We start from the raw sequence: 27,575 nt of genomic DNA on the forward strand, positions 1-27,575 counted from the left end.
ACACATCTTCAGTGATGTTTCTGGACTCATTGAGTGTTTCGGGTCTTTCAACATCATACACCCTCATCCAGGCGACCCAGCTGTGGTTGATCAGACCACAGCTTGTGTCCAGTTGGCAAATCTAGCTACCCTTCCTCCATGGATCTCCTCTCTTTAGCCACAGCCATCTTGAGGCTTTCTCTGCTGCTTCACTGGTGTTGCGGATGGCTCTTCTCCTCCTCCACCCATCCATACCTAACAAACTGAAGGCTCTGGCCAGGGATCAGGCTATAAAACCCCTGCATCCTACCTCTATTAGCTCTCCATCCGGCTTGTCTGCACTCGCTGACCAGTCCCTCGTACTTGGCAAGCTTCCTCTCAAAGGCGTCTTCCAAGCGGTCTTCCCAGAGGACTGTAAGCTCCAACAGAACTACTTGTTTGGTGGACTCCGACAAGAGTACGATGTTGGGTCTTAAGGTGATGATCACAACGTGGTTGGGGAACTTGAGTTGCTGCTCCAAGTTCACCAACAGTTGCCAGTCCCTCGCAGTGGCCAAGATACCTGCAGATGTTTTTCCGTCTGGTTTTGGCAGCTCTCCAGCTCTGTCAAAGGCAATGGCTTGCTTGGAGAGTCGGAAGCGCTTTGCCCACTCAACTCCTGTAGCAATGGTTTCCACAATGGCCTTCAGTACCTGGTCATGCCTCCACCTGTACCTTCCCTCTCCCAGTGCATTTGAGCAGCAACTAAAAATGTGCTCTAGGGTTCCATGCTTAGAGCACAGTGAGCATGCTGGAGACTCAACTTTGTCCCATATGGGAATGTTTGATGGACTGGGAAGCACATCATATACCGCTTGAATGAGAAAACTGATCCGCTGTGGCTCTGCCTTCCATAACTCCGCCCATGTCACTTTCCTCTAGATCCCATTCTCTGATCATGTCCAGGCACCCTGTTGCCTCATTCTTACTGTCCTGCAGGTTCTCTCTTCCTCAACCACTGCTCTCACCTCCTCCTGGACTAGGCAGTGCTTATCCTTCCCTTTGATGGTGTCAGTGTGGGGAGTTGAAAAGGAACCCAGTCCAGCCCTGCCTCTTGTTACCACCCCCACCAGCCTCTAGTGTAATCTTGCCTCTGCTTGTTGAACAGCCTCCTCAGTCTTCCACCTTGGACCAGTCCTCACTTCAATCCCAGCTTTTGCTACTTTTGGGTCACTAGAGTCTCTATATAGCAACAATTCCCTAGGTTTTGGAACCTTTAAATCTTCTTCCAAGGACTTAAGCGGCAGTTGCAGTTTGTTTTGCGGTGCCCTTAGAGTGCGATGCAACTTAGACTTTTTTGGAAGCCCCAGCCATCTTCTGAAGTGGCTACTGACCTTCCTCTCTAAGGTTTCCATGGTCGAGACTGGCACTTCATAGGCAAGTAGTGGCCACAGGATTCTGGGAAGAATGCCATGTTGGTACAGCCAAGCTTTGAACTTCCCTTGCATTCCAGACTGATCCACTGTCTTTAGCCATCTGTCCAGCTCAGTCCAGGTTGACTGGATGGGTGCGGAGTCCCTCAAGGTGCTGTCAAACACCTTGCCTAAGCACTTGACAGACTACACTAAACCGGAAATTATCATCCACCTTTCCTCTTCTCAGCACCATTGATCTTGACTTGGCTGGTTTAAAATGCATCCGTGCCCACTCCATTAGTTTTTCGAGACCCTTAACAATCCACCAGCAGTCTGGGACTGATTCTGTGGTGACCGTGAGGTCATCCATAAATTCTGTGATCGGTGACTGGCGAAGAGCTGACTCCTTCTTGTGCCTTTTGCACTCTGGTTCAGCTTTATGAGCATATTCATGGCCAGGGAGAACAGAACTACAGAGATGGTGCATCCCGAGATGATTCCGATTTTTACTTTGTGCCAGCCTGATGTCACTGCTCCTGAAGAAGTTCTCATCCTGAAATTATTGTAGTAATCAGCGATGAGGTCTCTGACTCTGCACGGGACATGATGTTTTGTGAGGGTGAGCTGCACTAGCTTGTGTGGTATTGAGCTATATGCGATAGCCAGATCGAGCCACAGCACTGTCAGATTGCCCTTGTTCTCTCTAGCCTCTCTGATGAGCTGTGTTACCACTCCTGTGTGTTCCAAACACCCAGCCATTCCTGAAATTCCACCCATCTGGACTGATGTGTCAATAAACTTATTCTTTGATAGGAAGGTGGTCAGCCTGTTGGAGACTGCACTGAAGAAGATCTTAACTTCAATACACAACAGGGAGATAATGTGGAACTGGTCTATCTTCTTGGAGTTCTCCTCCTTCGGAATCCAGACCCCTTCCGCAACTCTCCACTGTTCAGGGATCCTGCCCCTCATCCAGATAACACGCAGGATTTTCCACAGGCGCAGCAGGAGTTTAGGACAGTTCTTGTACACTTTGTACGAAGTGCCGCTTGGTCCTGGAGCGGAACTAGCTCGCGCTTTCCTGACAACCTCTCGAACCTCCTTCAGCTGCAGCTCTGACATGTGGAATTGCACACTTGGCCCAGGAGGGTTTATCAGAGTGCTGCATCACTATCAAACTGGTTCCACAATGAGGTCATGTTAGATGCGGGCCACTTGATAGGCCCCCTCTCAGACTTGATGCTAGAGGGAGTCATTTGCAACACTTGGAGGTTCCAGGCACTGAGGGGTGACCCTGGGCCTGGCTCCTCCTGCGTCTCTGAACACCTGTGCGTTGTGTTGGTCCTGTCCCCACCAGAAACTTCATCCTCCCTTTGTGGATCTTTAGGCCTTGCTTATTCTTGCAGATTTTGCCACATATACACTGCTTTCTCATTGTCATTTGTCCATTGCCTTGTTCTAATACCGTTATATCCATCCAGTTGGGGTGCTCCTCCCCCACTCTCGGGCACCCCTGGGGGTATTTTTCCATTAGGTTCATCGTAGCTTGTTGTGGGAGTCCCCCTCACAGAAGACACAAAATTAGGTTGCCAGCCCATTCTGGCCCAATTGCCGTCTTTCCGAGCTGTCACCGACTCTCCGTTTGTCACCATGCTTTTCATGGTTGTCAACCAGCCTTTCCTGGTTGTCACTGATTGAATCAGATTAAAGCTGTGCAAATACATCTACTGATGCTACTGGACACATCTTCAGTGATGTTCCTGGACTCATTGAAATAACCCAAATGAATATGAAGTTTGGTATTTCACTTTTCTTTACCTTTTATAAATTTATATATATATATATAAAACTTTATACTCAGAATTCTAAGTAAATACAGCCTGAGTCAGTATTAGAAGATAACTCAAATAGTTAAGAAAACTAACAAATAAAAAAACAAATATTAAGCAAGTAAAATAATATATATATATATATATATATATATATATATATATATGTGTGTGTGTGTGTGTGTGTGTGTGTGTGTGTGTGTGTGTGTGTATGTGTGTGTACATATCACATAAATGCTGAGAAACATCACAACTGTTAAATAGCCTATATGTCAGTTTATTGCAAGTTCCCAAAAATATAGAAACACAGGATGCAGCATTGCACATGAGCTGCAGTCTTCTGTTTGTGAAAGAGTTGCTTCATGCATCTTAACAAATCTGTTTCATCGAAATGCTTGTAAAAGTAATGAACTGTCTATATTTCAGGCCTTTTTGCTTTTACTAAAACTGGGTTAGAATAAAAAATCTACAAACGAGAAAAATTCCCTTAACTTGTTTACAATAGCAGTAGAATTTTTTCCCCCATTTTTTAGATTGCTTTAACTTGTACAAAACGCTATACAAATAAACATGAATTGGAGCAACATTGTATTTGCCTGTTTGCTTTATTTTTGGCATTGGTGTGAATACAGCGAATTCTCATTTTAAAAATTATTTATATCAGATCTTTTTGTGATCAATAACGGTCGTGTGTTCCATAGTAAGTGTTGTCCCGACGCTGATTTAACAGAAAGGAGTTTTTAACGGTCTGCTGTTGCTGTAGCGGCTTAGGCGCTGTCCGTGGTACTGATCGCTCGCTCATCAACTGTGACACGTGCGTGGAACCTTCAGAGGTATGTTCCAAAATACAAACATTCTTCATATATGCACAGTAAATTCCCGAGTGTTAAATTAACACTGCTCGGAGCATATATGGTCCCAGTGTGAAAGTAACACTGAAGCAGTGTTTAATTTAATGAGATAATTAAGTGATTAAGTGCTGATTGAGCATTAGTGATTAACAGCTGTTGTTAACAAACAGAATCGCTGAAGAAAAGAGAAACACAATAACTACTTCAACTGACTTCAGACACAGCTTTAAATAAAATCAACTGAATTAAAAGACATTATATCTCTCAAGATCTCAGCAGAAGATGATTAACCATCTCCACAAACAGCATCACCAGATTCATGCATTACTGACCAGTTAGACTTTCTAAAACAGAAGTTCTTTCCTGAAAATTAATGTTTATATGTGTCATGGACTACACTCCATTCAGCTTAAACACAATTAAGCTGAATGATGTTTTTTTTTCTTCAACTTATCATTTTTGTGAATAGTGTTTGCTTTAGTTGACTTTTGTAAATATGAGTTTCTCTTTGGCTGGCTCAGTTGTGTGTAATAAACACATATGTGATAGCAAGGAATTTATGATAAAGTCATGTCTCTGAATCCATTTTACCTATAACCGTAGCACTTTTATGATTTCTATGTTATTGCAGATATTAGATAACAATGTGGAAAACACTTCATGAACAATTTTAATAAATATGGTTTGTAAAGTGGCTTTGATTCTGGCGCTCATAGACATGTGGAATCAGCTCATGAATCTCAGCAATGGTGACAAATATTCAGATAATTTTTATGTGATTTTTGAATGTAGCAAATCAAGGCAGTAAAAAAAAAATCACAAAAGATAAAAATAAAATAAATTAGTAAAAATAAAATACTAAGAAAACGCAGCTGTATAATTCAGTGAATCTGGATACAGCATGATAGTTATGTCACTACCAAATAAATAGCCAATATAATCTGAAATAAATTTTTTTCTTATCATAACCAATATGTTTCATAAACACAATTACAGCAACCATAAAAAAAAAAACTTAAACTGTTGTTGTTAAAAACACAACAAGGGTCAAAAGCCCAACTAAAGCAAACGCTTATCTCAACAAAGGTGACGTCAAATTGTGTTATTTTCAATAAACATTAACATCTAAATCTCTGTTAATTCTTAATAAGACATTTTTAGATGCATGACAAACAATTCAAACTGGTTAGTGATGTGTGAAGCTGGTGATGCTGTTTGTAGAGATGATTAATCATCTTCTGCTGAGATCTTGAGAGATTTAATGTCTCCTTTTATTTTAGTTGATTTCATCTAAGATGTAAGATGTCTTTGCATTGTGAAAGCAGCCTTACAGTTAACCACATTCACTCGTTTTATTTGAATTATAATATAAGGTATACAATTGACAGTGAATGATCAATAATTAAATCCTCTTGATTTTTGCTTATTACTCTATATTTGTGTGAAATAGCTGGGCTATTTGTTGAATGAGTATTGATGACTGTTTTAGAGGAAGTCAACGCTGTTAAGAAGCCAGTTCTCACATGTGCATGTTGCACTTTTCTCATGACTCTTACAAAACCAGCATATAACCGTAAAAAGAAAGAAGAAGAGGAAGGAGAGCTATTTTCTGCAGTGCCATGTGAATGTCACACTGACTTGTGTTTCCATAATTTTTCAGTGAACTTGCATGTAAAAAACCTCTTCAGTTCACCCCCCTCTGTCTGATTGAATGCATCAGTGCAGATGTGATGAGGTTTGATTGACTCATCAGGGACGACTGAGTATGTTCTTGTGTTCTGTGACAAGATGTCTTAAACTAGATAGAGGAAGTGAGGAGAGACAGGATGTCTGAAAATAATTGCATACAGTACATCAACTGTCATTGTTATATGACAATTCAGTCCCTGCAGATCAAGGCAAGGTAGGGACAACTATATATTTCACAATGTAAATACATATTTTTATACAGTTTTTATATAGTTAGATTATTAAATATTACATTTAAATAAGCAAATACACTTAAGTCTGCTGCACATTAGTGTCATTTTAACACTCTTCCTAATGTTTTCCAGAATGTTCAGCCGAATCTCTTTGATTTCTCTGATCATGATTCCTGGTGAGTCTCAAAATCTTATTTTCATACATATGAAGAAATCCATGACTGTCGTTGAGTATGATTGTCTGTATAGTGTGTTAAATTACTTTGATGTTTACGGTGGAAAAGTATTGTGGTTTTTCAGTTCTGCAAAACGAACACAGACACCCTCACTGTGTATTATGCCTATAGTGATTGATCAAATTAAACACTTCCAGGAAAAACTGGCTAGTGGTGTCCGTTTTTTGTTATTGACTTGTTATTGTCTGGTTACAATGAGAAAAACTGAAGAGTTAAGAAATATCTAACAAAAACTATAAACACAATCACAGCAGACATTGAGGTAAAGTTGAGCACATCTTACTTTAGATCTTCTGTCTTGTTGAGAAAAGTAAAAACACAGAATGGAATAAATTCCCTGTATTTGTCTGTGTCATATTTTCCAGTGATCTGGAGCCAGGACTGGCAGGTTCAGTACTCGAGTATGATGAAATGTGCCCTAAAGGGTTCAAATACACATCTATCAGGCAGTTATAAACACCCAAATCATCTCACAATGATAAAGACATTCTGGATTGTAAACCCAGTTAAAGGTGAAGAAACCATCAATCTGGTGGATCATCCAGATTACAAAGGCAGAGTTCAGTATTCCCAGAATAAAGACGGAATATTCTTTCTCAGTCTCAGTAATGTGACACATAAGGATGAAGGAATGTACTGCCTCAGAATCGTGGCAAAAGAAGACAAATATCTGTTTTTTCCTGGGATTGATCTTAAAGTGACCGGTACAGTCAAACTAATATTACACTAATATTACACTCACATATCTGATTTTATTCTGTTCTTTCATACACATATGAATATATGTTTTCTCCATGATTTCAGAGCTCAGAGTGGAGATTCCTGAAGAGGCCGTGGAGGGAAAATCATCGATTTTATTTTGTAAAACCACCTGTCACCTCTCAGATAAAACAAACTTCACCTGGTTTAAAAACAGCAAGCGTTTATCAGAGTCGAATGTCTCGGACCAGCTGTTGCTGCCGTCTGTGAGCACTGATGATACGGGGAACTACAGCTGTGCAGTGACAGATCACAAACACCTGTCGTCTCCTGCCGTCACTCTCAGCGTCAGATGTACGTAGAGACTTGATCTTCATTAGCAGCAGTCAGTCCAGACTGATCAAAAGATGCACTGTGAGACGTAATGTTTTGAATTTTTCAGATCCTCCAAAGAGTGTCTCAGTGTCCATCAGTCCGTCTGAAATAGTGGAGGGAGATTCAGTGACTCTGATCTGCAGCAGTGACTCAAACCCTCCTGCTCTGAACTTCAGCTGGTTTAAGGAGAATCAAAGCTCAGCTGTTGGATGTGGACAGAGTTTCATCATCTCCAGCTTTAACTCCAGTCACAGCGGACGCTACTATTGTGAGGCTCAGAATAAATATGGATCTCAGAGATCAGCGTCTGTTTCTTTAACATCTGCAGGTATTAATATGATATTGTAGGCTCTTTCTGAGCTCTGCTTTTATCATGAGCATCATGTGAAATGATGTTTCTCTTCACTCAGGTGACCAGAAAGCCGTTCTGTATGCAGCTGCTGCAATCGGGGCAATGCTCATCTGCATCTGTATATTTATTGTAGTAAAAAAAAACATCAGGTAAGAAAAAACTGCTGTAATTTTTTTTCTTTTTGCAGTGGAAAAACCTGACAAACACCATAAAACATCATGAAGGTAGTTTATGTGACTCGTATGCTATAACCAGATATTTAACTCATTCAACATGTATACAATCTCATTCTTCACCTTGCATTTTGAACAATAACATATAACAACATTTTCTTTAGGTCCCTCCCTCTAAGCATTCATATGACTAGTGTGATCATATTTTTGTAGTTGTTGTTTTACAACAAAGTTACTATTTTAGGCTTTCTACCAAACTTCACATTTAGGTCAATCTGCTACTCGCTGTTTCTTTGTAACTGTTTGTAAAGTCAACTAGAAATGTCTGCATGAAAATTGTTTCTACACCACATCAGTTTCTGTGTAATCTTTGCTTTCTATGACACGGATACGGTATGTGTCATTTTTCTTCTCTCCAGCAGGAAAACAGGAGATGCTGGTGGCCAGAGTGGTGTTTCAAAACAGGCAAGTCCAGAACAGCATCTATTCCAGCACATTATCATGTAATTGAGATCACAGTGGAATCATCCGGACTGTGTGTGTGTATTCAGGAAGAAAACAACAGCACAGCCGTGACTGATCAGACCAGCGCAAAACCTCCAAAACCAGCCGATCTGAATGAGTCAGTGTACGCCAGCATCACTCACAGCAGACCCAGAGAACAGCAGAGAGATGGAGATGAAGACGAGGTTCAGTACGCCACCGTCCAGCACCACAGAAACACCAGAAACACGACTGCAGAGGACGGATGTCAGAATGGAAACAGTGTTTCTGCCGGGTGAGACACACTCCTTCATATAGCATCACTATGGTTTAAGATGCAAACAAACACAAACTCTCCAGCTTTCTTAAGAAAATGAGGCAGAGCTAGCTTAGAGGAACGAGGATTTATGGGTGCACTACATTCATCTGGTTCATCTTGTTTTGTCTTTTTTTATTCTTATCAAACAGATCAAATACTGAAAAGGCGGATGATTCCAATGTGATCTACAGTAGCATCAAATCTTCATGAAGAACCGGAGCGTCTGGTCACATCACTGAACATGCTCCTACATTTGCATACACTGAAGTCGGCATGAAATAGAAGTTGCGACCGAAAAAAGCGATTCCGCTTAACAAATGAGACTTTATTTTATACATCAAATAGGCCTACATTTGGACGGATCGATCACAGTAAGATGCATTAAGAAAATAAACGGTGAATTAAAATTTGGACTTTTTGTTGAAATGTGCTTGTGGCCATGTGAAGTGACTTTAAATACACAACACTTGTGTGAGAAACAGGACATGAAACTATAAAAGCTGTGAGCAAACATGAAAAACTTCCATTTCTGAATGGAGGAGAGGTTTCGTTACGCTGAATAAATGGCTTTTGTGAGGAGACAAGCTTAACATTTTCTTGCTGGCTAATCTTTGCCATTAAATGTTTGTTTCTCTCAAATATTTTAAAACAAGCCTTTAAAAATAGTGAATCGGGTGCTGTATTTATTTGCCTTTAAAGGATGCATTTGTTTGTTTATGTTAATACTACTGTACATTTAGAAGAGTTAAACGTGTAGAAAGAATTGTGTAAACAATAAAATAATGTATATTGTGTGTTTGGTGAATGGTGGTTTGATCAATATTGTTTATCCTGTACATAATTACGAGTGAAACTCTTTAAACCAGTGCTTCTCAATCAGGGGCCACAGAGATCCTCCAGGCCTGTGGTAAGTGTGCAGTCAGGTCAAAGGTGACTACTTTAGCGCTGTTTTTGCACCCCACTTGGGTGCTGGATGCTATCGCAGCTTGGGGCTGAAAAATCTGAATATGATATTAAATTACTATGGATAACGTTACAGGCAAAACTGTGGCAGCAACCAGCTATGTTCATGATTTTGACACCTGAAGTAAACATTGTCAAAAGTTATCAACCAATCACATTTGTAATTACTATAATATATATATATATATATATATATATATATATATATACATTTCTGATTTAAGACAGAACTATTTAGATATGGGTTAGTTGCACTATTCCCCATGTAGTGAAATGTTCATATTTGCAATAACATTATTACATTATATTCTAGTGATATGAGAGATATATGTAATTACATTGACTGCAAATGTATTAAACAACATACATAATATACTGTAAAATGTAAACGTCAGATTTACCAAATGAAAAAAAGTTAATTCAACTAAAATATTTGTGAACCTCCATTGAAAAAAAATTATGCAAAGTCATACACTGATAACGAGAGTAAATACTGAACTGAACTGTATTAATGTGTGTTTGCACAAGAGAGATCTGTTAGTTTAATGCAGTTTTGTTGTTCACCATTGTTCTAGAGAGTAGAGCCTGTGCTTCAGTCAATGATGAGCCACAATTTCTGATTTTCTGCTGCTTTATATAAAGACATTAAATTCGGAGTCACTGATACAGTGATGATCTCTGCGTTAAGTACTTCAGCACATACATGTGTGCTATAGCTGACAATGAGCCGCAGTGATTTGAGTAAAAGTCATGCATTTAGTTGCTTTACTACTACACATTAAGTGTTTGCATTTTTATATTAAGAAATATTTCTTTTCAGTGGACTCAAATGAAAGATGTTCATAGTACTAACATCGTAGGAATGCTAGCTTTTAAACTCGAACTGTTTAAAGCAGTGAGAGTGGAGTTAATTTCCATGGTAGAATTTATGGTAAAATACTGTAAAAGTGGTTTTACCAAGAGAGGTAAATTAATGGTTGAAAGCTGTAAATTAACAGTACTTTACTGGCACCCCTGCTGGCAGTAAATTACTGTAATTTAACGGCACAATTTTTTACAGTGTATATTTACATTTGTTGTTGATTTGAGGAGTTGTTACTTATTATTGCCATCATACCAAGAAATAATTGCTAAGATTTTAAATTCAGTTAAGCTAACTACAGTATCTGACACATTATAACATACCATTAATGTTTTATATAAAGTCTTTAGGGCCATCGGCTATAATATGTTGTTTTTAGATAAATTGCTCAGAGACCAACCAGTTGGACAGAGGTTATGTGCCAATCATCCAAGCACCCAATTCCTGGCCATTTCTATTTCATTAACATTGCTAAATATTACACTTAAAGAAACTTAAATATTAAACTGGACATTACGAAATAGCCTAGGCTAATTCCCACCATATTCGTTCTGATACCACATAAAGTCAACTTCATAAATATGCCTGTATCCATTGCGAACATATTTTATTATGAGTCTTAAAATGTCCATAACATAAAATCATTGTTGTCATACCATAGTTTGACTTGTACTGCGCTGCATGCGCTGATTTCTAAAGACTGCTGCACAATGGCAGCGACGAGCATCTTGAGCTCATACAATGCTAAGAGAAAGCTTACGAATGGTCCAGACCAACCTTACAAAAGTGTGACTTACAGAAATACTTAGCGTACGAACGTGTCGGGAAATCATGCCGTAACGTTAAGAGAAAGGTTAAGAACTACTTCGCGATAAGAACGTTTTGGGGAACCGGGCCCTGTTTCTCAATTAGAATCTTATGAGTGAATGAATCATTGACAAATACTTTTTTAAATGGACAGTTGTCGCCACCTTGTGGAGGAAGAGGATATTGCATTACAAGAAATACGCTTGTTAAAGCTGCGGTAGGGAACTTTTGACGCTCTAGAGATTAATAAACAGAACTGCTTGCGTCTTGCGGAAGAACGTCGTAGCCGGAACTACTTCTCTCTGTTTATGTCTATGAAGAATCACAAAGGTACTGGGTTACTCCGCCGCGGTACCCCCGAAGCAATCTAAAATAGTCCGAATATAAACACTTATTATAGGTGCACCCTAGTGATTCAGGACAAGCTAAATACACGGTTTGGAAAATGGATTCATGGTGAACACGCTTATTATATACATTTTTCTACATTTTGAACACAAACAAAGTTACGGACTGCTGCTCTGATTGGTTGTTTTTTACCGGGAGCGGATGAATTTCTGCAAATGGCAATAGGAGCACTGGGAGGAGCCAGAGGAGCTTGATTTTTTCACAGATTATCTGTCTCATATTCAGTGATGGGAATAACGGCGTTATAAATAACGGCGTTACTAACGGCATTACTTTTTCCAGTAACGAGTAATCTAATTGATTACTCTTCTCATCTTAATAACGCCGTTACCGTTACTGCCAAAAAATGCGGCGCGTTACTATAACTGATGATGAAGCTGTTTTTTTTTTTCATCAGACCAACTAGATCTCTGAGCGAGAGGCAAATACTTTTTTTTACTGTTCTTCCTTGGTTAGTGGGCAGAGCACGAGACAAGCGCATAAATGCTGACGATTGGCTGAGGTAGAGTAAAATTTCATTGTAAGCCAATCAGAGGTAGAGTTGGGCGGGTTTTCGAAAGCACGCATAGTAGTTCTGGGAATTCGGCTCTTTTGACTCAGTTCACTGAAAAGAGCCGGCTCTTTGGCTCACAAACGGCTCTTTAAATGACTTTGACTATAATATTTCAATTTTTATTACATAATTATTTAATTTCTATAGGCTAAATTTGAAAAAATAGAGTTGGCTCTTCAGATATGCGAGCCAGCTCCCGAAGTTCAACTAAAAAAGCCGGCTCTTAGAGTCGGCTCATTCGCGAATCGCGAACGACTCCTCAAAAGCTCATTCGCGAACGAGTCGATCCATCATCACTAACGCTCATTCGCGAACGACCCATCATCGGACAGGACAGGACACACAACGAACAACACAAGCCAGTCAGTCAACGAGAGACAGGTATGGCGACGAGCCCAAATAATCCAAAAGTAGCCTTCTCTAAATGGAAGTATATACATTACTTTTTCCTTCAAGAAATTAAAGAAACAATAAAAGGAAATATCAAAAGTTCCCAAAAATCTATCGTGTTATTTGCATTGATCCACTATATAAACATAATATCTACATACATGCCATTTGATTGGAGGCTAGTCTCACTTTGTCCCACAGCAACTTTTTTTTTTAGATGTGTGTACAATGTTTCATGTTTCTGTTAATAATGTATTGTATTAAGTGTCCATTTCATTATAATATTGAGATTTATCATAAATAATTGAACATGCACATGTATTTTAAGTTCCTTTAAAGAGGGGTAGAGGTGGGGTCACGTTTGAGCATTTAAAATTTAATTTTACTTGAAAGTAACGCAATAGTTACTTTCTTAAGTAACTAGTTACTTTAAAAATTTGTAACTGAGTTACTAATTTAGTTACTTTTTGGAAGAAGTAACTAGTAACTGTAACTAATTACTTTTTAAAAGTAACTTGCCCAACACTGCTCATATTCTACTGACAGGACATAATGACAGGTTTAATAAATATGTAAAAAATATATTTTTACAAAAGTTACCTACTGCAGCTTTAAGATACTTTTGTTTTGATCGCTACTGTGGAGAGAATAAGTGTTATACCCAAACTACAAACTTTTATATCAGTACTTCTGTTATCTAAATGTCTGTAATGATGTGTGGTTGAAAAGACTGCAGCATGAATGATTTATTAACATGGGCAGCAACAAAACATGCTGTTTTGACATAACATAGGAGACATAGCTGAATTGTGTTTCAATTGAGATCACCATCTTTAAACGGTTCACCTTGCAGCTCTGCAAGAAACCTTGCAAAAACCCATGAGATATCATCACATCATTATGCAAAAAATATGAGCAGAGCTGGCAGATCATCTAGCTGCTACTTTTCTCTCCAGTACTGTAGGAAGTTAAATGAAATGAAATATGAAGTATGTTAACTGTTACAATATGATTGACCGGCCAGGTGCGTGTAACAGATGCGACAGAGTCACAGTTGTGTGATGTGATAGTATGTCCTAAAGCTTGCCTCTCTTCTACTACACACTCAAAAGTGTTTACTTTTTCTTCACAAAAAGAGTATGTAATAAAGGGGCATAGTATAAGTAAGCACACTGAGACACAGGGAATCACTGGCTTTGTTTCTAAATGAGTCAGCCATTTTGAATGAATGAGTCAGTGCATCACTCATTCAGACAGAGACTTGCCGCCACCTTCTGGCAGCTCTAGTGTCATGTTTATTTATCCATGACAGGCTTAAACCAACCAAAGTACGATCTCAAAAACACACTCTGCAAAATATGGTAATTATCATTATAAAAAAACAAACAACAACAAAACGTTTGTGCATTAATATTGTGCAATATTGTGCACCTCTAAAATTAACCTAGCAACATCTTTAAAAAAAGTTGTTTGAATGGTTAATATTAATGTAGTTGTAATTAAAGTAATTAACTTTTATTGTTTCTAAAATCATCATGTTGTCTAACAGTCAGACTGCTGTAGCAGGCAGTAAGATGCGCTTCATTTTTTAGACCACCAGATGACAGTGAAGTCAATGGAAGAACAGAAAAGACTGGAGTAATCCCAGTTTCTTAATTTTTGGAAAATCATTCAATAGATCTGTTCTTTTAGAAGAACAATATTATTTTTACTTCATCTTTTGTCAGTCTGGTAGTGTCTATGAGACTGACACTGACTCACTTAAACACAGTGTATTTGCTCCTGATTGCAGCATCGCTCCATGTGTTAAACACAGAGTTAAAACCAGAAAGAGGAAGTGAATCTAAGAGTTCTTTACTTTCATCTCTTATAAACACACAGATGCTCCTGCAGCCGTAATGAGCATCTTTACACAGTTCTTTCTCTCATGTTTCAGGTATTTTCTCACAAATATTTAATTAACAGTGAATCCTAAAGATTGTTATTTGTTTGGATCTGGGGACTTTGAGTTGTTCTTGTGTAGTTGAGATGAAGTTACACATGTCCAGGAAGAGGAAGATGAATATTTTGAGCTGCATATTCAAGTGTGAAAACTAGTCATTTGACTCTTTAAGCTGCTGATATTTATATCATTTGAGCGTCGACACTCAGACATCGACACTGCAGAGCGGTAAGACCATTTTAACATTTGGTAAAATAACAGATCTACAACAGATTGTTTGTAAAAATGCGGTCATGACTTAATATAAACTCCAGAAGCTCAATATTTGATAAAGATACACATGTAAATGTTTTATGAAGCTCTTTAGACACACGAGGCCTGACATGAGAAACATCCTCAGCACACATAAAGCCTTCAATGAGCAGTCAATTAATCTGAAGTCATTATGATCTGTCTATTGATTATCAACACAATAAAGTTTGTGTTTTTTATTGCAGAAATCACTATGGTGCCGTCACTCATAACATCTCTTCCTCTGATCTTGGTGATCATGACTGCGGGTGAGTCTTCAGTTACACTCACTAAACACACACTTTAACACTTTTTGAAAAACTCTTGAGCTCTTCACACTTTGTAGCTCTTAAAGTGTTTTGCTGTCAGTTAACATAAAAACTAGGCTCATTGGAAACACGTGCCTCTGCATACATTTCTTCAAAACTGATAAAAACGTACCTATATGTCTGATTCACGGCAGTTTCCAGTTGAAATGAGCGTCAGAGTCAGTAAAACTGACAACTTTTATGATTTGATAGGCATGATTTTCTAATTCAGTAGCTTTGCTCGATAGCGTTGCACTTAAATGATGAAGAGCTCTGGTACAAAACAGCTCAAATCCACACGAGGAAGTTAAAATAGCTCCATCAGCAAATACATTTTTATATTACTCTTACATTTGCTAACACTCTTGGGTAGGTTTAGGGGATATTTCCAACATGACAGAGCATTAACCTTTAGCGACACTCACAACTCACCAGATATTTGATTTCTGAACATCTGCAGTAAGTTTCTCAAGCAGCGCAATAAAAACTCTGCAATAACTGCCTGTACCAACGTAATGAAAACGTGCCATGGCCATGTATTAAATGTGTGTTTTAGTGCCACTCTCGGGACATTACACTTTGAAACTGCTGCGAAACGTAATTACAGTGTTGCAGAAATGTTTGTAGAGGCACGTATTTCCAATGAGGCTGGGTTGCATAAAAATGGTCAAAATGAAAAGATACTTTAATATACATTGGTTCAAAACACCTAATTTTCTAATGTAAACTACTGTCTACTGTAATCTGTGTTTCAGGGGTTGATGGTCAGCAGTATTTGACAGTGAATTACAGTCCTTCATATGTTTGTGCATTAAAGGAGTCAACAGTGAATCTCTCCTGTACTGTAAAATATCCTCATGATCATGAGCTCAAAACAGTCTTCTGGACCAAACCTGCTGTAACTGATGGAGATCCACCGAACCTGTGTTCAGACCCAGAAAAGAGAGGAAGAGTTCAGTGTGACAGTGAAGATAAAGACACTTACAGCATCACTTTGACGAGTGTAACAGAAGCAGATAAACACATCTACAACTGCAGATTCACTACAGACAGAGGAAGATGGACAGGGATTCCTGGAGCTCAGCTGGACGTCACAGGTAGAGCTAGTGAACTCTCACAAATACACCACACACACACACACACACCAGTTTATCAGGAAGTTACGATTTTGTTCTCTTTGACTCATTGGATGAAAACGCTGCTTGTTTGCAAATGTTTTGTGTGATATTCCAATTTTGCACATAAGTTAAATTCGCAACTTTTGATGGAAACCCAGCTACAGTCACTTGAGATTAGGAGAAATTAAAGAAAGAGATAATGCTAGATTCCCTGTTCTTTCAAAGAGTCTGGAAGGTTTCTATACTCTTTGGTTCATTTTGGCCCAAAGATATTGTTTTTGAAACAAAAGTTGGCTGTAAATCTGCTTTGAAATATTATGTTGTGAAAAGTGCTATACATATAAACAATAATTGAACTTCTATTAAATGGACAATCACAAGTAGAACATTTGTAAATGGCTTTAGACCAACAGCAGAGTGATAAATAATGTGTTCGACCTGAAGCACGACTACAGATGTTGATCAACGAGAGCAGCCGCTTGCAGTCGAAGGCGGAGTTAAAAATGGAGCCGTCAATCCGGTCACTTTCTGCTCCCGTTAGTAATGCTCACACAGTGTTTGCATAGTTTAAGATTAAGTTAATTAAATGCAATTTTTTGTCATATACACAGATGTTTCAGAAAAATCATGAGAAACATAGCTTCTTATATACTGCTTAATACAGTTATTAGTTTAAATACTAATACAGTGGGGTATATATGCTTTTATCAGTGTTGTATGATAAACTTGACTCAATACAACAGTACGACTACAGTGAAAAAGTATTTTACCATTCTAAAAACACAGATTTGTTGCTATTATTGGAACTGAAAAGGTTTGTCTAACCTGAAAAACACGCGATCGTTGTCATGTGGTGAATCTGGCCAATCGTGAAGCAGCTGTGTCGTCATCAGTGCTCCTGCAGTCGCTCTGGAGAAACTGCGGCGGCTGAATCAACCGCTTGCTCTCGAAACACTCTTGTGATACTTTGATGACACGTGTGACAGTCATGTAGCGTCGGCGCCATCTCAAATCGGATAAAATTTCTAACCAGCATGCAACACTCTAAGTTAGATTGCGATCGGTTTGGGCAGTGCTGCATGAAGTCGAACTAATGACTGAATTTTCATTTTTAAGTTGACTGTCACTTTAAGCTGATGAATCAGTGAGTTGTTGTTGTCAGATCTGCAGGTGGAGACTGAGCAGAGTGTGAAAGAGACAGATTCAGTCACTCTGACATGTAAAAGCAGCTGCTCTCTGCCTCAACAAACAACATTCATCTGGTTCAGAAACACAGAGATAATAACTACAGGAATCATCACAAGGAATCAGCTTCAGCTGCAGTCAGTCAGTCGTGATGATTCAGGAAACTATCAGTGTGCTGTTTCAGGAGAGGAACATCTGATCTCTCCACCTGTTTTTGTTAAAGTAAGATGTGAGTACAAACTGATTCTTTAACATTAGTGAATTATTCACACCTTTTAATTTTTATATTTCTTTTGAATTGAGTTTGTAAAGTTAGACATCAGCTGAAATATAAAAGAAAATGAAAGGTATGTTTGAAAGCCTATTTATATTTCGGTAACACTTTAGAATAAGGTTCCATTAGTTAATGTTAGTTAATGTATTAATTAACATGAACAAACAATGAATAATACATTTATTACTGTATTTATTCATCTTCGTTAATGTTAGTTAATGAAAATACAGTTATTCATTGTTAGTTCATGGTAATTCACAGTGCATTAACTAATGTTAACAAGCACAACTTTTGATTTAAATAATGCATTAGTAAATGTTGAAATTAACATGAACTAAGACTTATAAATGCTGTAGAAGGATTGTTCTTGCTTAGTTCATGTTAATGAAAGTAGTTAACTAACATTAACTAATGGAACCTTATTCTAAAGTGTTACCTATATTTCTATTTTCTGTGTTTTGTGTTTCAGCGGGTGATGGTCAGCAGGATTGGGGAGTGAGTTACAGTCCTTCATATGTTTGTGCATTAAAGGGGTCAACAGTGAATCTTTCCTGTACTGTAAAATATCCTCATGATCATGAGCTCAAAACAGTCTTCTGGACCAAACCTGCTGTAACTGATGGAGATCCACCGAACCTGTGTTCAGACCCAGAAAAGAGAGGAAGAGTTCAGTGTGACAGTGAATATAATGACACTTGCAGAATCACTTTGACGAGTGTAACAGAAGCAGATAAACACATCTACAACTGCAGATTCACTACAGACAGAGGAAGATGGACAGGGATTCCTGGAGCTCAGCTGGACGTCACAGGTAGAGCTAGTGAACTCTCACAAATACACCACACACACACACACACACCAGTTTATCAGGAAGTTACGATTTTGTTCTCTTTGACTCATTGGATGAAAACGCTGCTTGTTTGCAAATGTTTTGTGTGATATTCCAATTTTGCACATAAGTTAAATTCGCAACTTTTGATGGAAACCCAGCTACAGTCACTTGAGATTAGGAGAAATTAAAGAAAGAGATAATGCTAGATTCCCTGTTCTTTCAAAGAGTCTGGAAGGTTTCTATACTCTTTGGTTCATTTTGGCCCAAAGATATTGTTTTTGAAACAAAAGTTGGCTGTAAATCTGCTTTGAAATATTATGTTGTGAAAAGTGCTATACATATAAACAATAATTGAACTTCTATTAAATGGACAATCACAAGTAGAACATTTGTAAATGGCTTTAGACCAACAGCAGAGTGATAAATAATGTGTTCGACCTGAAGCACGACTACAGATGTTGATCAACGAGAGCAGCCGCTTGCAGTCGAAGGCGGAGTTAAAAATGGAGCCGTCAATCCGGTCACTTTCTGCTCCCGTTAGTAATGCTCACACAGTGTTTGCATAGTTTAAGATTAAGTTAATTAAATGCAATTTTTGTCATATACACAGATGTTTCAGAAAAATCATGAGAAACATAGCTTCTTATATACTGCTTAATACAGTTATTAGTTTAAATACTAATACAGTGGGGTATATATGCTTTTATCAGTGTTGTATGATAAACTTGACTCAATACAACAGTACGACTACAGTGAAAAAGTATTTTACCATTCTAAAAACACAGATTTGTTGCTATTATTGGAACTGAAAAGGTTTGTCTAACCTGAAAAACACGCGATCGTTGTCATGTGGTGAATCTGGCCAATCGTGAAGCAGCTGTGTCGTCATCAGTGCTCCTGCAGTCGCTCTGGAGAAACTGCGGCGGCTGAATCAACCGCTTGCTCTCGAAACACTCTCGATACTTTGATGACACGTGTGACAGTCATGTAGCGTCGGCGCCATCTCAAATCGGATAAAATTTCTAACCAGCATGCAACACTCTAAGTTAGATTGCGATCGGTTTGGGCAGTGCTGCATGAAGTCGAACTAATGACTGAATTTTCATTTTTAAGTTGACTGTCACTTTAAGCTGATGAATCAGTGAGTTGTTGTTGTCAGATCTGCAGGTGGAGACTGAGCAGAGTGTGAAAGAGACAGATTCAGTCACTCTGACATGTAAAAGCAGCTGCTCTCTGCCTCAACAAACAACATTCATCTGGTTCAGAAACACAGAGATATTAACTACAGGAATCATCACAAGGAATCAGCTTCAGCTGCAGTCAGTCAGTCGTGATGATTCAGGAAACTATCAGTGTGCTGTTTCAGGAGAGGAACACCTGATCTCTCCACCTGTTTTTCTTAAAGTAAGATGTGAGTACAAACTGATTCTTTAACATTAGTGAATTATTCACACCTTTTAATTTTTATATTTCTTTTGAATTGAGTTTGTAAAGTTAGACATCAGCTGAAATATAAAAGAAAATGAAAGGTATGTTTGAAAGCCTATTTATATTTCTATTTTCTGTGTTTTGTGTTTCAGCGGGTGATGGTCAGCAGGATTGGGGAGTGAGTTACAGTCCTTCATATGTTTGTGCATTAAAGGGGTCAACAGTGAATCTCTCCTGTACTGTAAAATATCCTCATGATCATGAGCTCAAAACAGTCTTCTGGACCAAACCTGCTGTAACTGATGGAGATCCACCGAACCTGTGTTCAGACCCAGAAAAGAGAGGAAGAGTTCAGTGTGACAGTGAATATAATGACACTTGCAGAATCACTTTGACGAGTGTAACAGAAGCAGATAAACACATCTACAACTGCAAATTCACTACAAACACTGAGAGAGGAAGATGGACGGGGGTTCCTGGAGTTCAGCTGGACGTCACAGGTTGAGCTACAGACACAAATACACCACAGACACACACACGAAAGTCTGCACTGAGGATCATTTCAGAAAGATAACAGCTATAAAACCAGCATTAAACACTTTTTTTAAATAAATCAAGCTCAAAACTCACTTTCAGTCAGCAGCGAGTGTTTGAAATAACTTGATCCAATGTGGATTAGAATCATCATACAAGGCAGAAATATTTATAAGCTATGCAAAAGATATGCACGCTAAACATATAGTAAACATGGTAAAATATGACCGCTTGAAGAAATCAGACGTCAGCTTCTTATTCTCTCAAACACAATTGTGTATTTATTAAGTAACTTATATTATCTGTTACAAGCCTCGTCTCGAGAGTTTTTCTCACGTTGCCTATCATTAAAGAATATAATAATGTTTTTTTGTTCGGGAGCTTTTATAAAAATAGAGATATTATCATTCATTTTAAATGTGACGGTTACTGTGGCTAATAAACAGAAACAGACTCGACTGAATAAGCAGGCTATTTTCATGAGCGTTAAAAATCAATAAATAAAATAGAAATAAGTGTATTTATGTGTGATTAATTTTGAGTCCTGATAAATTAAATCCACCAGAGGGAGACTGGCACATAGATTCACCTTTTTCTCGACTAATTTGGTCTAGGCCTATATTACTTTTGTATTGCTTTTGTATATTAACATGCTTTTAGAAATATTTTATTTGTTATTTATATTAGTAGCCTATTGTAATGATTTTTTCATGACCCAGATTTTTTGGTGCCCCCCCCCAAGCACTTGGTGCCCTACGCGCAGTGCGTGATGTGCGTGTGCGGAGCGCCGGCCCTGTGTAAAACACATTATGAAACATATAAAACACTCATTGTGTCACCTGTTATTCCAGAAGCTCAAACAGAGAGATTGGCACTAGTAATGACAAAATCATGAGAGCAATTCCCATAAATAGATTTAATAATAGAGTGTTTTCCTTGAATCACTTTGCACGAAAGCAAATGCTTAAATGTAAATTATTCTTTACTAGTTTCATCCCCTTAAACTTTCAATTGTTATAACATTAAGCTATGTTGATGAAACTATAATGATGAATCAGTGAGTTGTTGTTGTCAGATCTGCAGGTGGAGACAGAGCAGAGTGTGAAAGAGACAGATTCAGTCACTCTGACATGTAAAAGCAGCTGCTCTCTGCCTCAAAAAACAACATTCATCTGGTTCAGAAACACACAGATATTAACTACAAGAATCATCAGAGAGAATCAGCTTCAGCTGCAATCAGTCAGTCTTCATGATTCAGGAAACTATCAGTGTGCTGTTTCAGGAGAGGAACACCTGATCTCTCCTCCTGTTTATCTTCAAGTAGGATGTGAGTACAAACTGATTCATTATCATTAGTAAAATATTGACCTGATTATTCAGTGATTTTTTTAGACATTATTTATATTTACCAATGTAATAATATGAAAATGAATGTAAATCAAGAATCTGTGTGGAGCAGTGATACGCGGGTCAATGTATAAACAACCCACACCCGACCGATGTTTTCAACTAACCCCCTTGCAACTCAAAAGAAGAACCACAAAAAAAATAAAAATAAAATATTGTACCCTCAAATATTGACACGCATATTTTAAAAATAGTAAATGCGTCACCCCTTTATAGTAATTGAATAACTTAAATATGCTATACACTGAAAAAAGTAATAAGTAAATTTACTTAATTTTTATTTGGCAAGTTTTTGCACAAGCATTTTTCAAGTAAATTTAACACATTTGTAAATCTACTTAACTAAGTTAAGTAAAAAAAAAAAAAAAACGAATAAGTATATTTTACTGAGTAAATTTTAATTAAATAATATTAAATTAATGCCTTTAGCAGACACTTTTATCCAAAGCAACTTACAGTGCATTCAGGATAACAATTTTCACCTATCATGAGTTCCCGGGGAATCGATCCCCCCAAACCTTGCACTTGCTAATGCAATGTTCTACCACTGAGCTACAGGAACACTTCAAGATCCTGTGAAAATAAATGAAAATTTCACTTACTTACTTTTTTATTTTGGAAAAGTTTTTACACTAACAAAAAACCCGAAACAGATATTCTAGAAATTTCTAAATGTAAAATAAAAGTTTTATCAAATGAGGGTAAATAAGTCTCTCACTTCTGTCCCTTTAAACCAGTTTACAGCAAAGATAGCACGAAGGACTGGATGCACATGATAAATATTCTGCAGTTAAGAAAACAGACAAAAGAAATAGCACTGTAAAACCCGATAAGTAAACTTTACTCAAACCGTTTGAGTAAATAGATTGCCTTGATTTAAACCCTGTAAGTAAAACTTTGCATTTAAGTAATTAAGTGATTAACTAAGTGCTGATTGAGAATTAGTGATGAACAGCTGCTGTTAACAAACAGAATCACTGAAGAAAAGAGAAACACAAGAACTACTACAACTGACTTCAGACACAGACTTAGATGAAATCAACTGAAATAAAATACATGAAATCTCTCAAGATCTGATTAAACAACCCCACAAACAGCATCACCAGCTCCACTTATTAATAACCAGACTGACTTTATTTCTGTCAGACGTCTACAGAAGATCTTATTGAGAATGAACTAAGGTTTAGATGTTGATTTATTGTTTCATTTGAAGTAACCATGTTAGAGATCAGTGTTTGCTTTAGTTGGGCTCTTGACCCTTGATTTCTGTCTTAGTCTTTTCTCTGGCTGTTATAACCGTGTGTTTCTTAAACATGTTTGTTGTAACTTAAAAGCCCAGAAGAAATGCCATCAGGTGTTAACCTGTACCTAGGTGTAGGTTGTTATACTTTATATTGGTGATATAAATAAGGGGTAATCGGGATGGGAATAATAAGTGTAATGACCGCACAGATAAAGCTTGCCACAAAGAACCGGTTAAAGTTATGATTGTGCATGTGTATAAATTAGCAAGGACTCATTTAATTGTTTAGTAATAAACTGGTGTTTTCTGTGTCGCTGCTGAGATGAAGTTGACAATGCGGACTCGCCATGAACGCCAGAGAGAAATGCACATTTCATATGGATTACATCATCAGAGAGTAGCCTATTTATTTTGGTTTCAATATGTTTGTTTAAAAGTAGACATTTCAAGCTTTCTGTAGTATATTGCCTATATTTCTTTTTATACCACTGACTAAAGGATTAAGACACTACCTGAACCAAAATATCACCCAAAGCTTCTACAGCTTTTTCTTAGCTATTTCAGAATCTGAAAAAATGACTGGAGCAAACTTGTTCTATCTTTCCCAGCGCGCACACGCCTCTCTTTCTGCATCTTCTCTGTTCAGCGAGCGCAGAGAGGAGCAGTACTTTCAGTTAACAAAAAAAGATATTCTGTTGCTTCTCACTCTATTTTACACGCAAGTATAGCCAAAATCACAGCACAGTCATTGTCTTAATCATACACAGCAAAATCTCCAGTGTTAATTTAACACTCTTGAGTGTGGACTCATATAAACACTGAAGCAGTGTTAAAAGTAACACTGAAGCAGAGTTGAAGTTAATGAGATAATTAAGAAGTTAATTGAGTTATGATTGACCATTATTGAAGACACCTGATGTTAACAAGCAGACTCACCAAACGAGAAAATCACAATTTGTGTGTCACCATTATAGTGGTCAGTGTTTGATTTAGTTGGGATCTTGACCCTTCAGTTATTAACTTTAGATTTTATGTGGCTGTGGTGACTGAATTATATCATACAGACAGACCACAGCAGAGGCAATCATGTGTGCCATTGATTGTGATTTGAGCTATTTGTTATAGAGTGACCTGAATGCCTGAGTTTAAGTTTCTTTACTGCGTACATAAATTAAGTGAAAAAGAAAAGTAAGCAACTCAGCATTTCTGACAAAGTATGACATGTTTTTAATAGTTAGTACTACGTAAAAAAAGAAGTCTTTTGTTTAGACACACAGACATCAGGAATCAGCGTGAGCATCACAACAATGGTGACCATCAAAAAAGCATGTTGTAGCCAATAAAAACTCATCCATGGCTCCCATCATGCATTGCGGCATGAATAAATTATGAGCTGAACTGTCTTTTTAACTTTTTATTCTAACTGTATTTTATTTTTGCTGTTTTTATGTTCATTTTTAGTATCTAGTTTTGTGATGTTCAGAGTTGGTCTCTTTATCTGAATATGTTGTTTGTCACCGTTGTTGAGATTCATACGTTGATTATTGTTATCTGTGTGTGCCTAAAATTAGAATTACTAATTAAAAAAAAAAATCCGAATCACTTGCAAGAGATATCTACAAAATGTGTAGAAAATACAGATTTTTTTCATTGTGGAATCAAAGCTGTTACAATCAATAATGGAAGTTTTACTTTGAGAAGAGACTGTAAATGAGTTCAGTGATTCATGTCAAACAACGAGTACATTAAAACATAATCATCAACACACGATGATTTTTGCTCTTGGTTTGACAAACAAACTTTAAAAATAAAAAGTTACAAGCCAAGATCCCAACTAAAGCAAACACTGATCACTATAATGGTGACACACAAATTGTGATTTTCTCGTTTGGTGAGTCTGCTTGTTAACATCAGGTGTCTTCAATAATGCTTAATCACAACTCAATTAACTTCTTAATTATCTCATTAACTTCAACTCTGCTTCAGTGTTACTTTTAACACTGCTTCAGTGTTTATATGAGTCCACACTCAGAGTGTTAAATTAACACTGGGGATTTTGCTGTGTGTTTATTTGATTTCATGAGACAATGTCGTAAATAGTATTTTAGTGCAGATTATAATATATATAATATTTAATTTATAAAAAATATATAATATTTAGTAAAGTAATTATTCATAATTTACATTTCATCTAGATCCTCCAAAGAGTGTCTCAGTGTCCATCAGTCCGTCTGAAATAGTGGAGGGAGATTCAGTGACTCTGATCTGCAGCAGTGACTCAAACCCTCCTGCTCTGAACTTCAGCTGGTTTAAGGAGAATCAAAGCTCAGCTGTTGGATCTGGACAGAGTTTCATCATCTCCAGCTTTAACTCCAGACACAGCGGACGCTACTATTGTGAGACTCAGAATCAACATGGATCTCAGAGATCAGCGTCTGTTTCAGTCTCTGTTAAAGGTATTCATCATAAACAGACACTCTTTGAGTTTATCCGTCTCTAGTGTGACATGATCTTCATGAACATCTTGTTTCAGGGTTTCAGAGAGCTGCTCTGTACACAGTTACTGGGATTGTGGTGGGATGTGGAGGATTTATCTTCATCATCATCATCATCATCATAATCATCATTGTGTTCATTAGGTGAATGAAGTTTGTCTTGACACTATCTTTTACATTTTACAGTATATTACAGTTTTTTCCTTGACTTAACAGAACCAAACTGTAGAAAAATACTTTTTTGCTGGCAACCATTACTTTATGGCAACAAACTGTAGAAAAACAGTCATTTACTTTCTAACTGTTTTTCTACAGTTTGTTTCCTGTAATAATTACAGTTTATTGCTTTTAAATTATGTTTCATGCTGTTTTTTCTTCATCTTAAATCTTTAACCCTTTAAACCCCACAACAAAAGTCCTCAGTTTTAAATGAACACTTATAATGTGTACACAGTGTTTGAGTAATGCTGAATCAGTGAAGTTAACACGGTAAATTGTTTTTTGCCATTAAATAACAGTAATTTACTGGCCGCAGGGGTTCCAGTAAAGTACTGTTAATTTACAACTCTCAACCATTAATTTACCACTCTTATTTATTTTTTATTTTTTTCAATATTTTACCATAAATTCTACCATGGAATTTAACTCCTCTCCCACTACTTCAAACAGTTCGGGTTTAAAACTAGCATACCTATGATGTTAGTACTATGAACTTATTTCATTTGAGTCCATTGAGAAGGAATATTTCTCAATATAAAACTGCAAATGCTTAATGTGTAGTAGTAAAGTAACTAAATGCATGACTTTTACTCAAATCACTGCAGCTCATTGTCAGCTATAGCACACATGTACTGTATGTGCTGAAGTACTTAACACAGAGCTCATCATGTATCAGCAGCCCCACATTTACGTCTTTATATAAAGCAGCAGAAAATCATTGTGTTTATGTCTCATCATTGACTGAAACACAGACTCTACTCTCCAGCACAATGGTGAACCCCAAAACTAAATTAAACTTAACAGATCTTTCTTGCGCAAACACACATTAATACAGTTGAATTCAGTATTTACTCTCATTACCAGTGTATGACTTTGCATAACTTTTTTCCATAGAGATCCACAAATATTTTAGTCAAATTTAGTCAGGTGTAGTTCTTGTGTGTGTCTTGTTTCTCTTTTCTTCAGTGATTCTGCTCGTTAACAGCAGCTTTTCATTCTCTCTGTCAAGTGGACTATATTAGTAAACTCATGTATTGAATAGTGATTGAGGGTGTTGGGTGTGATTTGAAACACACACGCTGAGTGTCGACTTTGAACATTGTTAATTAACGATATATAGCAGCAGTCTACCTTCTCAAGAATGATGAATATTACCCAGAATGCACTGTTTAAAAAAAAAAAACACTGTTACTGTCAAAATTTGGCTGTATTTTACAGTAAATTTAAGTATTAAAATTAACTGTTTTTGTTAATTAATGTGATGTATTTTAACACAGTTTTAATAGTTTTCGGCTTTTTTCGGTAGAAAGAGGAAGAGAAACGGTGGAAGTGAAGATATGAATCAAAAGCAGGCGAGTCAGCAAACACACATCTTCATCTTCAACTGCAATATTTGATGATGTTAATGCACTGAAGTATGAATAAACTCCTGAAATCTTTCTCTACAGACGGCTGACTCGAGTGATGATACATACACAGCTCTGGATCCAGTGTCCCGAACATCTGCTGACATTTACAGCACGATCAGAGTCAGTGAAGGTCTCAAACACTCTTTACTCTCAGATTCAGCAGAGTCATATAAACACAGTGTGTTCTGTTCATCTGTCTCTCACAGTCTGCTGACTCCAGAGCTCCTGATGACCCCTACACGGCTCTCCAGCTTCAGTCCAGATCTTCTGAATATGAGACTCTAGCAGGAACTCA

General features: G+C 37.5%; 2 protein-coding genes and 1 pseudogene across 3 annotated transcripts; 2 read left to right on the forward strand and 1 right to left on the reverse strand.

Annotated features, from left to right (window-relative positions):
* Nucleotides 1-19: 19 nt before the first annotated feature.
* Nucleotides 20-2,739, reverse strand: LOC113083566 (uncharacterized; annotated as a pseudogene).
* Nucleotides 2,740-5,738: 2,999 nt separating this feature from the next.
* On the forward strand, nt 5,739-9,406 carry LOC113083558 (B-cell receptor CD22-like). Of its 2 annotated transcripts, none has more exons than XM_026254601.1 (9): nt 5,739-5,956; nt 6,108-6,151; nt 6,577-6,915; nt 7,016-7,264; nt 7,353-7,613; nt 7,696-7,786; nt 8,230-8,275; nt 8,362-8,588; nt 8,762-9,406. In XM_026254601.1, exons 1-9 carry the CDS (start codon nt 5,880-5,882, stop codon nt 8,820-8,822), a joined length of 1,395 nt encoding a protein of 464 aa, XP_026110386.1. In that variant the 5' UTR covers nt 5,739-5,879; the 3' UTR covers nt 8,823-9,406. The 2 variants fall into 2 exon arrangements, with proteins under 2 accessions (XP_026110386.1, XP_026110387.1); XM_026254602.1 differs by having other exon boundaries at nt 8,233-8,275.
* A 5,625-nt stretch (nt 9,407-15,031) lies between these two features.
* Nucleotides 15,032-25,800, forward strand: LOC113083559 (B-cell receptor CD22-like). The gene is made up of 9 exons (XM_026254603.1): nt 15,032-15,097; nt 15,892-16,233; nt 17,417-17,668; nt 18,183-18,524; nt 19,705-19,956; nt 20,126-20,473; nt 21,583-21,834; nt 25,353-25,613; nt 25,691-25,800. Exons 1-9 carry the CDS (start codon nt 15,043-15,045, stop codon nt 25,798-25,800), a joined length of 2,214 nt encoding a protein of 737 aa, XP_026110388.1. The 5' UTR covers nt 15,032-15,042.
* The last annotated feature ends 1,775 nt before the right edge of the window (nt 25,801-27,575 follow it).

Source organism: Carassius auratus, unplaced genomic scaffold (genome assembly GCF_003368295.1).
Source record: "Carassius auratus strain Wakin unplaced genomic scaffold, ASM336829v1 scaf_tig00038819, whole genome shotgun sequence".
NCBI lineage: Eukaryota > Metazoa > Chordata > Actinopteri > Cypriniformes > Cyprinidae > Carassius > Carassius auratus.

What these genes read in the sequence shown, in the direction of transcription:
- LOC113083559 (XM_026254603.1), top strand. Translation starts at nt 15,043, where the DNA reads ATGGTGCCGTCACTCATAACATCTCTTCCTCTGATCTTGGTGATCATG. An exon ending in TGTTTTTGTTAAAGTAAGAT is followed by an intron (nt 17,669 to 18,182) that starts GTGAGTACAAAC and finishes TTTGTGTTTCAG; the next exon opens with CGGGTGATGGTCAGCAGGAT. An exon ending in TGTTTATCTTCAAGTAGGAT is followed by an intron (nt 21,835 to 25,352) that starts GTGAGTACAAAC and finishes CATTTCATCTAG; the next exon opens with ATCCTCCAAAGAGTGTCTCA.
- LOC113083558 (XM_026254601.1), top strand. Translation starts at nt 5,880, where the DNA reads ATGTCTGAAAATAATTGCATACAGTACATCAACTGTCATTGTTATATG. An exon ending in TGTTTCTTTAACATCTGCAG is followed by an intron (nt 7,614 to 7,695) that starts GTATTAATATGA and finishes CTCTTCACTCAG; the next exon opens with GTGACCAGAAAGCCGTTCTG. An exon ending in GTAGTAAAAAAAAACATCAG is followed by an intron (nt 7,787 to 8,229) that starts GTAAGAAAAAAC and finishes TCTTCTCTCCAG; the next exon opens with CAGGAAAACAGGAGATGCTG.